At 47.3% G+C, this 16,247-nt stretch overlaps 1 protein-coding gene across 10 annotated transcripts in view; it reads left to right on the forward strand.

Moving 5' to 3' along the window:
* LOC102106387 (coiled-coil domain-containing protein 134) overlaps window positions 1-16,247 on the forward strand; it is a 46,144-nt gene that overhangs the window by 25,228 nt on the left and 4,669 nt on the right. For 3 of the 10 annotated variants that reach the window (XM_088055504.1, XM_088055506.1, XM_088055505.1), the window contains 11 exons: window positions 1,391-1,495; window positions 3,162-3,272; window positions 3,822-4,003; window positions 6,374-6,455; window positions 6,918-7,123; window positions 7,847-7,928; window positions 8,094-8,165; window positions 9,917-10,023; window positions 10,817-10,948; window positions 11,116-11,225; window positions 12,504-12,667. In XM_088055504.1, coding sequence (XP_087911630.1) covers window positions 1,391-1,495; window positions 3,162-3,272; window positions 3,822-4,003; window positions 6,374-6,455; window positions 6,918-7,123; window positions 7,847-7,928; window positions 8,094-8,165; window positions 9,917-10,023; window positions 10,817-10,948; window positions 11,116-11,225; window positions 12,504-12,549 — 1,235 coding nt within the window. In that variant the 3' untranslated portion in view covers window positions 12,550-12,667. Of the gene's footprint in view, window positions 1-1,390; window positions 1,496-3,161; window positions 3,273-3,821; window positions 4,004-6,373; window positions 6,456-6,917; window positions 7,124-7,846; window positions 7,929-8,093; window positions 8,166-9,916; window positions 10,024-10,816; window positions 10,949-11,115; window positions 11,226-12,503; window positions 12,668-13,103; window positions 13,204-14,615; window positions 14,819-16,247 lie in introns of those variants that run through there. The other 7 variants (XM_088055508.1, XM_014256581.2, XM_088055507.1 and 4 more) reach the window with 7 other exon arrangements.

The raw sequence follows: 16,247 nt of genomic DNA on the forward strand, positions 1-16,247 counted from the left end.
GCTCCTTTAGGATGGGGACTTAGCACAACTTCTACTTGTTTCTGAGGGGGCCACTAATGCTTTTAACAGCTTTGCTCTGTTTCAAGTGTTTTGTTGTGCAGCAATTGGGATGGAGACAAGAAGAAGGAAAGTGTTTTTGCCTTACCTCCAGCAAAGTCAGTAGACTGGAGAAGAGGAGGGGCATTGAAAACAGGAGCATGGTAGAGCATGAGACTACAAGATCTGCTAGGTCTGATCTTGTCTGGAATTGTGCACATTTGAACTTGTCATGTCCCTCTGTCGCTGATCTATGGATTCTGAGAGCTGTGGGGAGGCAAAGTATCCATTTCCTATAGTGGGAGTCAGACCTATTCCTCCAAATAACTGGTGATGGAGGACACTGAGCTAGGGGAGCTTTTGCAAGATTTGAGCCCTTCTGCTGCTACTAAAATGTGTGGCTCTTCTTCATATTGCATCTTGAACTTGTTGACTGACGTCCTGGCAACCCATCCAGAAAGTCAAACACCAGATGTACTCTGGTGACAGACTTCCTTGTCTCCCGGCACACAGGCAGTTCTCTGTGAGGCCTGAGATAGTTAAGTCCAGGGGATCTGCATCCCTATTCAAACAGTAGCCTGCTTTTAGACAAGAAGGAGGCCCAACAGTGGGACTCCATCAGGAATATGTTAACATTAAAGACACCCATAAGTGTTTCTTCCTCAAAACAGAAAACTCATGAGCCTTTGTGAAAACTGAAGGTGATAGCTGCTTTCTGTAGGTATGGCTTTATACAATACAAAATCTTTACCTGTTTACAGCACTGCAAAAAAAGTGAATAGTAGGGATTGCCCTAGGGGTTGGTGGTCTAAGTAGCCCCATTTTCCTTACATACAGGCTTGCTGTGTGAGATTCTCACTTCTGTCTCTGCTCTGCCCTGTGGGGTGGGATGGGATGGACAGCATTTTTTCAGTCTCACAAGATGGAGGAGAATAATGCTGTCCATCTGGGCTGCTATCAAAAGTGTGACAGTGATGGTCAAGTGGGCAGGAAGAGAGCAGTCTAGAAAGGGCTAATGACTTCTAGCTTATTAGCAGTATCAAAGTGTGAGGAACATGCTCCCTACATGGCTCATGATGGGTGTAAATGACCCTAGCTTCTTTTCCCCCCTTCTTTAGTTGCTCCTAAAATGATGTTGGCAGGATTCAAGTGTAACTCGGGCCAAACTAGAGTGTCAGAAAGGGGACCTGATCCAGAAGGGGCTGTAGAGATGAGAGTAAAGTTGTGGCTCTGTGTGTGTGTGTGTGTGTGTGTCCCCTTATTCCGGAGCCAGAAAATTAACAGTTCCTGGCACACTTTAAGGTACAGCAGTCTGGAGTTCACTGACAAGCTAAGCTGTCTGTGCCCTTCTTAGCTAACAGGAACCTGCCTGTTTTGCTGAGCCTTCTTTTCCTGGTGCAGCTGCGGAGCAAGGGCATAAGGGAGCTGGACAGCACAGACTTCAAGCTGCTTCACCAGGGTGAGTGTGTGCATCCATCTTCTCCCAGAAAAGTGTTTGTTAATTGTTCCATAAGATGATTAGAGGCTTGCTCTTTGTCATTTGAGAGAAGATTGACCTTGCATTATAGTAATGGTTGCTTTGAGATACTTTCATAGCCAGAGCATCATAAAGAGTTGTGGTAACTAATTCAGTTAATAAAACCCAGGTTCTCTTCCTCTTGCTTTTACAATGCATTTTTTTTGTCTGAAATCTCACAAGGTGGCCAAAGTATTCCCCTGACCATGTCATGATTGCAGGGTCAGTGACTGTTGTTGATTTGGCACATGACCACATGACTGGTGTTCTTCCTGAATCATCCTTTTCTGTCCATCCTTGCTGTAACAGTCTTGTGGGGTTCAGGCCAAAGTCACGTCCTGTTAATCGGCTATCAGGAGCCAGCAGTCTAGTGAAACTGGGCTTACCTTGGAATATGAATCCAGAGTATATGGCTCCCAACCAACTGCAGGCCTTGCCCACTCCACCCCAAAGACAGAAGAGCAGGCTGTGTTTCTTTACCATACCATAACCTGCTGTCTTGTCTGGTGATCCTTACTTGGTGACTTCTGCCTTCTTACTTGGCTATTGGAGGTTCATATAGGCTGTGAAAAAAAATAGATACTAGGAGGAAAATTCAGCTGGTCCATCCTCTCATCTCTTCCCTGCTCTGACAAATCGGTCTCTCCAGCAGACTTTGAAGGACTATCCCCTCCAATTTGAAATGTTTCATATCTCAGGGCTGCCTGTGTTGCCTTTGTAAAGAAGTGGCATTTCTCAGACGTTCATTAGCCAAGGGAACTGGGGGTGTGGAATAACCATGGCCTCTTTATCCCAGCCTTTTTAGCTGCTTTGATTTTAAAACACAGCTCAGCTTCTCCCAGGAGTCACAAGCTCCTTTTCTTCTTGTTTTCTGCTTTGTATTTTTCTGCACAACTCTCTCCCTACCCCAGCCACCCCATTTATCCCCCCTGGGCCTCCAGACTGTGTTCTCCAGGGGTGGATGTGCAAGACACTTTTCTCTCATGAGGCCTCTTAGGTGGAAGGGGCGTGTTGATGCATGTTTTTTGAGAATTGCTTACTCAAATTGTAAGCTCTTCAAAAGATCTCCAACAGCAGTTTGCTGAGCCCTGCAGTCCTGGATTTCCCTCCCTAACTCTTACTAACATTGTTGCTAAGTGTTTGGTGCTTACAACAAACATGCCATTTTACCCCTAGCCTGAGCAAAGTTGGTGAGAGTGGAGGAGCACAGCTCTCCATGGTTTTCCCCAGTTTGGTCACCATGAGAAACAGTCACATCATTATGCTTATTCTAGTACTAGAATCAAACTCACACTGTGGAAACAGGTAACTTGCACAGCAGTTTTTTTAGCTGTGGAAACAGATAATCTAAACTCCATTGCTCTTGTATTCATTACTCCCCAATGTGATATATGCCTTCTGATATACCCTCCTCAGTTTCTCCCCTCTGTTATCATTCTCCACTGCACTGTCCACTCTAAGGCAAACCCTGTAGGGCACATGCCTGTTGCTTTGTCTGTACCATGCTCTATTTATTTTCACATTGTCTGAATTCCCTGCCCACTTACTTAATGTGTTGAGGTGCTGTGTTAAGTTGGTGACCTTGTTACACGTGTTCTTTTGTGTCCAGTCAGTAATCTCTGTGGGAAATGCAGGCCAAGGGACACTGACCTCCTGCAGCCATCCTTGAATTTTCTGTACTGGAGCCTTCATCAGACAACACCTTGTAGTCAGCAGAGAGGTGAGGGGAGATTGTATTGATTGCTAAGTTAATTTCAGTGAAGTTGTAGGTTCACAATCAGAGACTGTATTCTAACCCTCTCAGCAGGTAAGGTGAATGTTTCCCTGTCCAGACACATCATTATAATTAAAGACCATTTCATTCTTTGGATGATGTTTTTTAGGTTGAGGAGTTTAGTTTGGTTCTGCTGCCTTCTGATGATTCAAGAATTGGCTGCTGAATGACAGAATCACTGTATTTTCCTTGTTCATAAACACAGCAGTGGGCCTTTGATGCCTAGCTTGAAATATCCTGGTATTGTCATAGTTGAAAAAATTAAACAATACTAGGGAACATCTCTAACTGACCATCCTACTATGTTGTTAGCTGATTAGCTGTCTGAGCAGTTGAGATGAATACCAGTAGCTGGACAGCCTTACTCGGATGAGCTGTGGCAGCTGGGCTACCTCACTGCAGCAGGGGTGTGCTCTGCACTTCTCTTATGCTTGTCAAGCTGTTCTAACCCGTGCCATCCCATCACCCTCTCTTTGTTATGTTTCTCCCATGCAGCAGTGGCTGTGCTGCTCTCCAACGTGTCCTTGTTAGAACTCCTGCAGAAGGTTTTGGAATGCACCTGGCTGTGGTCCCCTACTTCCAGACCTGCCTACCTGTCATCTGAGGATGCCTTGCTGTGCTCTGGATGGCTGTTGGTGGCTTCCCTTTTGCTTTATCAGCATCGATACAATACTGAGGTTAGAACCACTCTTGCGTTCAGAGTCAGCACATGGATAAACCTTAAAAATAAATACGTGTGTAAATATATATATATACATATGTGAATGTGTTTTGCTTTGGCCTGTAATCTGATTGCTTTGATTTCTCTTTTTTTATTGTCCACAAGTTATTCCTTGCTGCACCTCTCCAGCAGGATGGGAAGCTAGCATGTCACTGAAGCTCTGAGACACGAATCATTGAAGAGTTAAAGAAGGGCACAAATCCTGCGGGGAGAAGTGCATACCCAACCTTCCTGATCCAAATCACTCTCCTCTTCAGGACAGAGCAAAATACATTTTAAAACCTTTCTCAAGGGAAGCCTGGGGGTGGAAGGCACAGCTCCCATGTTGTAAACTGCTTTTTTGTTACTAAAATGATCAATAGTGAAATAGAACCTATTATTGGCAAGTAAGTGTTCAGTATTAGCAAGCTCTTAAGAATGTGGGCAGCTGTCATTATATTTGATGCTTTGCAGTCCAACAAGACATCTAAGCTGGAGTTGTCAGCTAATAATGGAATTTACAACTTTGAAGAAAGCACTTTCCAATGCCAATCAATATAAGGAAAAAATGTTTCCTTTTGAAGTATCTACCCAGACCTCTCTTGATACAGAGTTAGAGAGCATGTCATGAGTTGTGAGCTCTGCTGTTGCAGTTATGCCCAGCAGAGTATGCTCCTTGGGAGTTGGTACACCTGTTTGCAGATGATAAGATCACATTAAGGACACACATGCATGAGCGCAGAAAAGCAAGGGTTGGATTTCTAATACTGAAGGGAAGATGTTTTCCAGAAGACCAGCCCAGACCAAGTCTGCACCCATTACTTTGTCAGCATGAGCTGGGCTTAGAGCATGGTACTTGTACAGACTGTCAGCTGTGGGAATGCAGTCTGGCCCTGCTCTGCCAGCTGCTAAGTACAGCCTGTCTTCTCAATTTCCTGGGGAAATTGACAGGGCTGTGTCTGGTGTTGTGCCAGTCCCAGACGACATTCTAGTGTCCAGTGTCAAGTGTTGAGCTCCTGGGAGTGACGCTCTCAGCTCATATTGATCCTTGAAGTGCAATCATTTAGCAGCTCATAAGCCTGTTGCTTGGTTTTACCAATACCACTGGCTTGATGTGCTACCATATACAACCCAGAAATGTTTTTGCACCAGAGATGAGGAAAGAAACTACAGATACAGCTGGGAAATGGAAACGGATCAAGACTGCTTCAGTGTTTCTAATCTTCAGCATTTCTAAGTTTTAGTGTTTCTAATATTCTGCTGAAGGGGAAGAAGTGGAAGAGTCACTTCTCTTGCTTCTTTCTGCTGTTCAGTGTAGCTGGAGCTGCACAAAGCATCCTGGAGACTCTCGTAAGAGCACCTTTGTGGCTGTGAATGTAAGCTGATGACAGGCTGTCTCCCTGAGTCTGCAGTTTTTTAGGGGAGACCAATGGCTTCAAGAAATGGCCACATTCATCTCAGGCTGATGTTAATAGTGAGGACTTGTTTGGCCATAGCAAACTTACATCTTTACTGTGTTACTGCTACCCTGTGAATAAACAGGACTCATGGATGGTAGGCTATTAAAGGCTTTGGCTTGTCAGTTCTAAAATGAGTAGCCACTGCCACCATGTTGCAGGAGCTACTCCTAGTTCTGTGGAATATTTCCCTCTTCGGAAGAGTATTTAAAAGAGTCAGCCCTGTGATCTTTATGCCTGCCTTCCCATATCAACTCTCCGGCTTATTGAAGAATTTGAACCCTTCTGCTGTTCTCTGAGCTTCATGCCATTGCTCTTGAATGGCTGTTCTGTGATGGAAACAATATATTGCAGATTTCCCTCTCAAGGCAACCTTTCCTGTTTCAACTAGTTCCCAAATCCCTAAACTCCTCTGCCACTTTCACCCATGCAATAGTTCCTATCCCTGGGCTCTCAGCAGGCCCCAGCTCCAGCAGGGAAGAACAGCTTCTGGCCATTGCTGCTTTTTGGCTGCCTGGCTCCTCGGTCTTGCTGCATGGCTCTGTGGCTAAGGTAGAGCCATGTTTGCTGGTAGCTGTTCCTGCCACTTCATGTGCTTGGCAGGCTGACAGCCACGTGTCAGAGGTCCTGCAGAGAGCAGTGAGAACAAGACAGACAAGGTAAAGTGTGGTTTGGAAGCTGTGCAGCTCAGGCAACTAGTGGTGAGTGAAGCATGAGGGTCCAATGATGTAATTTTCTCTTCTGTGTCAGCCTCCTGAAACCCTGTTGCTGTTCCCTTGGTTTTCAGTGGTCATCATGGGTTAGTGTCTAACAACTAGAAGTATTTAATGGCGCTTTCTATCTGCTCCAAACAAGCACCACTTTTTCTCTTCTATTTAATTCTCTTCTAGGTTCACCAGACACTCTCTGTAGACCTTACAGAAGTCCTGAATGCAGTCAACTTCAGGAATAAGAAGCCAATCCTGCTGTTAGGTATTTTGCATCTGTTAGGAGGATTTGTCTGGAAGCAGCCATTAGTACCATGATACAAGCAACAAGGGAGAACTGGTGACTATGGAATGGGATGGTGGGGATGCTGGAGGGAATCTGGAAACTTTGGTCCATTTGACTTTGTAAATGTGTAATTGGTGGTGAGAAATGGCAAAAGTGAGCTGTCTGAAGTTCTTCTGTGTTTGGACAGATCTTCCTTGGAGGTTGGTAGTGACATCTGGAACTGAGTGTGAACTGAGTTAGTGTCTTACAGAAGGAGATGAATAAGAAAACTCATGTTGCCATTCCTGTCTACAGCTGTCAGCAGCTGCCATACAACTTTGGTGGGCTATTAAGCTCACATTTTCTCTCCTAACCCACTCCCATGCTATTGCACAGGCACCAACACACAGGGTAGAGCAGAGAAACACACTGACACACACTAATAAGTATCTCCCTGTCTAGTGAGCATCATGCAGTTCCTGAGAGCTGTTCTGCGACAGAACTTCTCCTCCTCCCTGCTGGTGATTGTTGGCCGAAACACAGCCCCAAGTTCTACTCAACCACAGCCATCATCACTGCAGGACACTGCCTTGCACCCCCTTGCCATGCAGCAGGTCTTCTCGCTTGTTGTCAGTCTGCAGAACCTTCTGGTGCATGTCCAGTTGAAGGTATATAAAATACGACTTTTGGAACAACAGTAATGTTGGGCTTCAAACAGGAACATTAACTTGAGAAGAAGCCACCCTGTTGCAGAATCAGAGAGGCTGCCTGTTTTTTGTTTTTTTTTCTGCCTGCATTTTCCACCCCTTACAGACGTGTGATGAGGAGGAGGGAAAATGCTCTTGCTGCAGCACAGTGCAGTGAGAAAGAAGGTAAATCAGGCTATGCGGTGCTCCCTGCTGCTGAACTGGGTAGCTGAAATTCTGTGTACTAGTGATGATTTCTGTCTTCCCATCTCTTTTTCTGCAGGGCTGCCACATCCATAGGGACAGATGTAGGAAAAGTATAACAAATCCCAGTCCATCCCCCACGCCCCTGGCAAGGTGCTTTTGGGGGTAGTGAGTGCATCAGCATACATTTAACTTGCTCAAGTGATGCTGGGCTCCAGGGGTAGTACATCAGTTTACATTTAACTCTTAAGCTATGTTGGGCTCCTATCTTTATTCTTTGGAGGTTGTTACCTATTATTTTTTAGTCTCAAAATAAGTAGCCATAACTCTGTCTGGCTCCTTGATGTGACAGATAATTTGCAGCACATTGCAACCCTTGAAGGAGATGAAAGGTGTTATTTTCCTGTGCTGCATACTCTTCAGATCCTGGCACTTTATGAATTTTCCACTTGCAATAGCTGTTGACTGGGTTCTTTTTTTTCCTTTCTCTTGGTATTCCAGAAAGACTTGCTGCTCTCTCAGGCAGTGGTTGCCTGCCTAGAAACCTTAGTGGAATACCTGTATGTGAAGAACCAGGATGTTGGTAAAGTGTTCATGCTCTTTCTTCTCCTAGTTTCCCCTCCTGCAGTGATTTTGAGCTCTTTGTTCTCTCTCCAATAGCGCTCTGGAGAAAATGCGTAATGGGTTTATGCCAAATAAGAAAAATTATTTGTGTGCCTAAAGTTAACCTTGTGCTTTTTGGGTTGAGATCACAGTGCCTGGCTCACCTTCAGGCATGAACCTTCACTTTGGCTCTGGACACCAAGATGCTTTCCAGAAGGTAAAGAGTAGTTCTCCAACCCTGTAAGAGGGAAAGGTTTGGGAGTGGAAGGAGTACAGGAATAGTATTTTACTTTCAGGCCAATTGTTTCAAACATTTATACCATAAACATATTGGAGGGAGGATCTGAACATGATGGGACTTACAAAAGGGCAGTGTTGGTCACAGTTTGGCCCTGAAGGAAGGGAAGGGAGAAGAGGGTACTAGGCAGCCTTAGGTTATGGAAGATGGAAATTCTGGATTTCCAGGGGTGAATTCTGACCTTGGTTTCCAGAGTGCATGTCAGACCTAATGTATACCATGTTTTCAGTATAACATAACACGACTGCATTGTACAGTTGGAGAGGAAGAACAGACCCTTCTGCTTATTGTCAGCCTTCTGCCACAAAGTCCAGGTGCTGGCTCTGTTCTTAAACCAGAAAGTTCTCTGTACCCTGACCTGTTAACTTCAGTTGTTTAAACACTAATAGAGAAGGGAGTGGAGTGAATGAACAATGGACACTGGTGGGAGAGAGGAAGTGGTTGGATAAAGACGTAATACTGCGGATGAATGACAGCCAGTAGCTGAAGGGAGGCTATTAAAAGGCTGAATTTGAAAAAAAAAAAGTTATGGGAAGGCTCTGCTGGTTTGGGATTAAACTAATGAAATGCTGCTGCAGCAAGAGCTGAACCTGTCACTCTGGCTGCTGTGGTGCTGAAGTTCATAACAGCAATAACAAGAGTCTCCTTATTCCAAGCAGAATAGCTGTATTTGGCTGAAAGATGCAAGAACACTGGAAAGAGTCTGTCATGGACTCTGCCTCTAGGAGTTGACTCACTTGAGGCTTTCTAAAACCCTCTTTTGGTCCAGAGATATTTCCAAAGGTGCAGAGCAGGCTCATGCACAGTTCTGGTACTTTCTCGTTTTCCCCAGATGAAAGATATCCTCCAAATATTTTACATTATTTGTCAGTGTTGTTTTCCTATAGAAAAGATTCCTGTAGTAGCAATAGGGAGGTTATGTGACTGTCAGTGGAAAAGAGACCTAACACTCTGATGAGTTGCTATAGTATAACAAGTTATATCAGCTGATCTATTTGTCCATCCCATGCTCCTAACCTGTAATAAATACAAGATAATAACATTTTAATTTCAGCATTCAGGGAAAGACTTCATGCCATCACAGACGTATATTTTTTACCTTATTATTACCTAATATATGTTGTATTATCATATATGTTCTTTAGTAAGAGCATTTTCTCTACTGACTGCATTGCCACCATCAGCCTGGCTGGTCCCATAGTCCACTGTCTGATGCAGATCCAGGCTCAGTTTGTTCAGCTTCTGTTATAGGGCTTTCCTCATTACCCAGAGGGTATTCTGCAGCTAAATAAAAACTGAGGTCAGGAGAGTTGTCCTCATATTGAAACCGGAGGGCTTTATTTTTAAAACCCCAAGCTAAAGATACTCCCTCACTGTGTTATGCGCCCCAGGAGGAGGTTTCTCTTCCCGTACCAGCATGAAGATGGACAATATGTATTTTCTGCTTTGAAAAGCTATTAAGCTTTTGTCCTCTTGACTGAACTCTTGCCCAGAGAGTGACAGATTAAAAAGCAAGTAAGAACAGTGCAAAATATCCCCTTAGTGTTTCACAGTGTGGGGTCTAGGAGAGAAAACTTGGGTTCAGTATTGAAGACTGTCCTTAGCTGGGTTCAGCCTGTCACTTGGGCAGTTTTACAGCTGTCTTTGATTGGCTTCTCCTTCTCTCCCAGCTCTACACGTTGCTTCACAGCCATGGCACCGATTCCTGCTCTTCACACTACTCAGTGGCAGCCAGAAGTCCTTTCTGCAGCCAGAAGTTCTCAGGTTGATGACTTTGGTGAGCAGCAGAAGGGTGGGCTATTCCCCATCTTTCCCAGTATGTTGGTACAATGCATGTGGGCTGGTTGTTGATACTTAACCTGCTCTGCAGCACAGTCTGATACTGCTGTGGCTTTGTCTGGGACTATATTTGTGCCCTGTATTAATAATGATACTTTCAAACAAAATTCCACACCCTGCAGAAACTGACTGCTGTTAGTGAGCACCTCCTGTTCTTTTGGTGTTGGTAACATTTATTTATATCATCTAAGACCCCTGGGGAGGAGCGGGGAAACTTGCAGAGAACATGCAACTGCTGTTACCAGTCAGGAAGCAAGCTGGCTGCTTGGCATCACAGCTTGTGTCGAGTCTTGACCTTACAGACCATACTTTTAAGGGCAGGGAGTTAGTGCAATATACTACCCTGCTGTATGTGGGCTGGAGGGGGAATGTGGTCCTGAAGATAGAGCCCTCATGGCAGTGAATGAGAGGAGGGGGTTGTTAAAGAGAACCTTCCCCCTCCAAATAAAAGATGGGTCTGTGAGTATTTGCTGTTCTTATTTCAGATTTAAAAGGTTACCTCATTTATTTTAGTTCCTTCCCAGCTTAAACCAAAATAAGTCTGGCTATAAATCACAGCACCAGCAACATAGATACTTGCACTGGTTCCATTAGAAGTGGTATAAAAATCAGGCTTGTGGTTAAGGTGCTGCAGTAATGGCACATAGAAGAGGTCTCTGCAAGTGATGAGTCACTGTTGCATTCTGTGGGTCTTCCACTATTTAATGTGTCTATTTTTTCCTTTGTTCAAGTTTGTGAGATATCAGAGCAACAACATTATTTCTCAAAAAGAAATTAGCCAGATTATTCAGGAGGCAGCAGAAGCCAACATAGCAGAGCTGCCCGAGGCCACATCTTGTGCTCTCCACCTCTTCCTTTCTCAGGTGAGAGAGCAGTGACTGCTTAGGAAAACAAGAATGGAATCCCTAGGCTTTTGCTTTGGCCTTTGAAGATCTCATTGCTCTGTGTGGAGATGAGGGAGGGAGTATGAAGGAACAAGCCCAACAGTTTTATGTTTTTCTGGAAATCATTTTTTTTTCTGACCCCTCAGATTCAGAGCAGTCATTACCAGGTGGAGCCAGAGCAGTCAGGGATCATTCAGACCTTGCTGGATCGCCTCTTGGGACAGAAGACCACTTGTGTAAAGCATCAGGACATTGTGTATCCTTTGACAGCTGATGTGTGTGGCAGGTGTAACAGAGGTAGAAGGGACACTTAATCTGCTGGTGCTTCTCTTGTTCCAGCTGAAGGCAAACAAAATTGAAAGACTCTGAGTGGTTTCTACACTTGGCTAACTTTGGGATGAAAGACTTCATCACGTCCTAATCTGAGAAGACATTTTGGAAATGAGGAGACAATTGGGATTAAAGATGTGTCTGTATTCTGGGCTTGCATTCATCTATAAAGCAGAGGTGGTCTGATGAAAGGAGAGCAGGCTTGGGAGTCTCTGGCTTCAAAGCAGTAACAATCTCTATTGATTTCCCTGGAGGATGAGCAATGAGTTAATCTCTGTTTGCATGCCATCTAGTGCCAGTATGCCCATGAAGTAGTGGAAACCCAGATATGACTCAGGCACTTTCAAAATGCAGAGCATTTGGGAACCACTGAGTGGAGTTACCAGATTTTATTCTGTTTGGGCCTGGAGTCCACCTCTGCAAACTAAATCCACTTCCCTGGTCATGGAGGCAGGGGCCACTCCCAGATGCCTTATGGAGAAAGAGGGAACCTGGTGCAGTATTTGGTTTTTTCTCAAACTTTTTTTTTTTTTTGCCTTCCTGTTTTCATCACACTGCATTGCCTCAGACATGTAGCAGTGATGGAAGTGGCCATGGTGGTGATTTCCTATGGGTGTGGGGACTTCCTTCACTGAGGGGCACTGTCATCAGCCACGTGTAGGGTATGTGGTGGGTGAGGTGTTTGTCCTGTGAGGAGTAGCTTGTCCTCATGCTTACCCCCAATGTGGTATTACCGCTCTGTTGTGGGACACTCAGAGGGCAAGTTGTCCTGGTGGAGGCCATTGAGCCCCATGAAGTCCCTTTCCACTCCATTTTGCTTCTCTGTACAGGGATGAGGGAATTTGGATGGGAGGTTTTGTTACATTGCTGAAGTTACTTTAATTTCTAAATTTTCTACGTATTAAGAAACCTTCAAATCTTGGTGGTTAGGAAGGATCTTAGATACAATTGAAATGCAGCAGTGGGGCTACATTAATAAGTTAGTCGTGGACATGAAAGACAAAATTCTCTGTCAAAATGGCGCTTTGACTTTTCTTCAGGTTAACCTACGGTGGTATTTCTCACATATGTTGGGAGTGAGGTTCCATATCTTTGGGAGGGTTGGTTTAGCAATGAAAACCTCCTGGAAGTGATATGTCGAATCTGGGAATTCCCATAGCATGCATGCCTTTCCTTTGGTTTCCACTCATGCTGGTAATGACAGATGTCTGGGAAGCGTGGCAGTGTCCCTCTCACACATTGGAGATTGAAATGAGAAGATACAGTGCACAGAGCAGAGGAACAAAGCAAGAATGCAGCAGGAGATCCCACCCTGCCATTCATTCCCAGTAGGGAGAAGATGGACAGAGGAAGTCACTTGTTGCTCATTTTGAGAAAAAGGTTTGTTGAAATTAAAATTCAGTTCTGTTACTGAAACGGCTCCGTTTCCCCTTCTGTGCGGGATAAGGCTTGGTTGATGCCCTTCATCTATCAAATGCAGACCTGCCTGGGGTAACGATGTCGTACAGGAATGCTGCGGAAGAGGTGCTCTGCTCACCCGCCTTGGCTGATGGAGCTGCGAGATGGTCCCTTTGCTCTGGGCTGGAAGGGGCGGTGGGGGATCCGCCAGGATCCCGGGGGAAGCAGACACGCTGCGTTTCCCATAGGGATGAGGAGGTTTCTTCCAGGTCCCGAGTGACCCCTTCGACTAAAGCCCCAGCCCTCGCTGTCCTGCTGCCTCCAGACCCTCAGAGCGCCCGCCGGTGCGTGGCCGGTGCCGGTGTCGGGGCGGGGCGGGGGCTCAGGAAGTGACACGGCGGGGCGGAGCGGCGGTGGCAGCGGCAGCAGCAGCAGCAGCAGCAGCAGCAGCATGGCAGCGCGGCGGGCGTGAGCGCCGGCCCTGGCACCCGGCACCCGGCCCGCAGGTGGGGACCGGCCGCGCCGCCCGGGAGCCATCCCGCCCCGGGAGGCCCAGCGGGGCCGTGGTAGGGCAGGAGGGAAGGGCGGGAGCAGCCCTGGGGCCGCTCCGGGGGCATCGCGGGACGGGGCGGAGGTGGCCGGTGCTCGCTCCTTCCCGGGCAGCCGCGGTGGCCGAGAGCGGGGCGGGAAGGGAGGTCCCGGGACACCTCCTTGGAGCCTGGGTTAAAGGGCTGTGCCCGACGGGCTCTGCCTGCCGTCGGCGCCTGCTCGCCCCGCGCTGGAGCCGCGGGAGGAGCGGACCGCCGCGGCTCCTGGGAGCTGCCGTCCTCCCCGAGGGTTCGCTCCTCCCGTGTGCAGCCTGCTACGTCCGCTGGACACGGCTCCGGGTGGGTTTCCCGCAGCGCGGCCGGGGTAGGCTCGCCTAATCCCCTTTGAGCTCCACGGTCCCTGTGTGATTGCCTTTACTTTCAGCGGAGCTTGCGGGAGAATCCCCATCTCCCTGTGCCAGTGGCCTCCCGAGCCCCTCAGGGTGCTTCTTGAACCTCTCCTGCACGACGGGAGACACGAGGATGGGCTGGGATGGACCGATCCCTGCTGGAAATCACAGCAGGAAATCGGGGCTGCCAAACCCTGTGGTACGAGAGTTTCTGGGCTTGGTGGCTGAGAGACTTTGGAGACGAGCAGGTGTAAATGGCCAGTGCCGTTTCAACTGGAGCAGCTGGTCCTGTAAGCCCCATATCGATGTGTCCTCCTAGAGGAGTCTGAGCAGCAGTGTTTCACTTCTGAGGTTTTTGGTTCACCTGTAAGAAGATATTAATCCTCATCTGGTTGTTGGAGGAGAGTCTCAGGAATGGATTCGTGGGGGAGGGAGTTTTCATTCCTTGTTTTGCCACAGCATGCTCCTGGTGAAGGATGATGCTTTTCCCCCTACATTTCAGTGCCTGCAGAGGGAAGGTGGGGGGATCATGCAAAAGTTTCTCCTGGGAACCAAAGCATTGCAGCATGGCTCTGCCCTGCAAGCTCATTAAGTGAATAAATCTCAGGGATGCTTCGTTCAGATGGGGCTCCTGCAGGAAAATTTATAAAGTAATTGAGAACATTTTAATGGGAAGTACTAACCATCTATTACACGGCATCTGTTATCATGTCTTTGGAAAAACACATCTAAATTAAGAGGTTGGGAGACAGTGAGACAGACTGGTGGGCTTGCTGCTGAAACAGCCAGCTGGCCAGGGATGCAAGGCAATGTTGGTGGAAACTCCTTTCCATCTGTAGCATCAGGCCAGGCCCTGGCTCCCTGGACTGCTCTGGGAGCATCAGGCAGAGCTGTCTTTGGCAGAAATCAATTCAGGGAGGAGCAGGGAGAGGAGAGAGGAGCAGCTCTGCAGTGTTTCTGTCTCATCTCATCCCTCAGCAGGTGTGAAGACACGAGAGAGAGTTTGTTGGGAAAGCATGGAGGAACATCTGCAAGGAGCTTTGGCACCTCTGCTGTTGCATAGTGTGGCCTGGAGAGGAGGGAATGTCCTCTGCTGTTAAAGTGTGGTGAAATTGCCAGGGCAGCTAAAGGAAATAAATCTGAGCTGGTCCCACATGGCATCAGTAGCCCCAAGTTCCCTGTGGGTAAGAGAAACAACTGGGCCCTGCTTCATTTTCACCAGCATGTTTTAGCCCTGATAGACAATGGCAAATAAGTAGCTTCAATGTGAGAATGAGTGCCAGCAGATCAGATGAAAAAGTGGTGGGCTTCCAGTATGGCATGGTTCTCCAGTCCTCTCCTTGTCCCGTGGGACAATCTTTAGGGCTGATGTAAGAGGATCCAAATACATTTGCATTGAAAACATTGACCATCTCTACCCCAGCATCTGCTGTTGTGTCTCTGAAGAAGCCCATCACTGTTCTGAGACTCGGAAGCAGCCAGGTGGACCTTGTGCTGCAGCAACTGGCCAGCTGGCAGCTGCTTCAGCCAAGAGCTTTGCTCTGCTGCTGCCTTGAACAGGGCTTTTTGCAGCTCAAGTGGAACATCCTTTGGCCACCCGACTCCAGTGTTGGAAATGGGGGATACAGCAGACCCTGCCCTTATCAGGTATGCTGGGACTTGCCACAGGCAGCATGGCAGAGCTGTTGTGGGCAGCCTGTCTGTTTTTTGCCTTCCAGCTTGGTCTGGAGGCCACTGGCTACCTCCAGTGTCTCTTTCCAGTTCTCCATGAGCATGGCAAATAGCCAGCCTGGTCCTTATGGTGGTGTGTTTGATCTGAGGGGCAAACAGGAGCCCGAGTCCCAGGGCAGTCACTCTTTGTGCTTTTGCATTGCTGCACTTCCTTCTCCCCGAGAGCTTGGCGGCTCTGCAGAGGACAGACTTACCTCACTGAGCCAGGCCCTGGGTCCTTGGGCCATGGTTTTTGGCAGGGTGAAGCCGTCTCGTGGAAGCTGACCAGGCTGGTAGGTCCAAGAGAACATCTGTTTGCCTGGGCTGGAGAATTTTCCTTACAGCCTTGGCTTGCTGGTGTGCTTTGTGGCATTCAGGACAGCTGGAATGCGGCTTAAGCCTCACATTGCAGTGGGAAGAGGGGACAGACCTCAAGCCTAGCATAAGGGCTTGTGCTGCCATCCTGGCTCTGCACTATGTCAGAAGCATGGGGCATGTTGCTGAGCCCACACCAGGGGCAGCCAAGTCTTCTTTAGTAATGCTGGTTGTATTTACTCTGGTCTGTTCCTTTCCAGAGGTGTTGCCTTTTACAAAGCACAACAGCAAAATATTTCAGAGGGTTTTTCATGTTTGTCTAACGCTGTTCCCCTGCCTTTGCCAGGGGTGTGAAGATGCTTGGCTTGGTCTCGGCAGGAGGTGCATGGTGGGAGCTGCTGCTGATCCTTGCAATGCTGGGAGAGCTGCTGGTGCTGCCTGCTTTGCCTTTTGCGGCTTGGAGTTGAATAAATTATATTTGTTTAAAAAAGAAAAGCAACAAGAAAAGAACAAGAAGGGATTTAGTTTTGTCTCACTGTTAGGGCATTACAGAGACAGGTTTGGCTGGGCAGGCAGACTCAGACTCAA

The sequence above is a fragment of the Pseudopodoces humilis genome, chromosome 5 (assembly GCF_049639895.1).
Source record: "Pseudopodoces humilis isolate 2021_Gansu_Grassland_sample_001 chromosome 5, ASM4963989v1, whole genome shotgun sequence".
NCBI lineage: Eukaryota > Metazoa > Chordata > Aves > Passeriformes > Paridae > Pseudopodoces > Pseudopodoces humilis.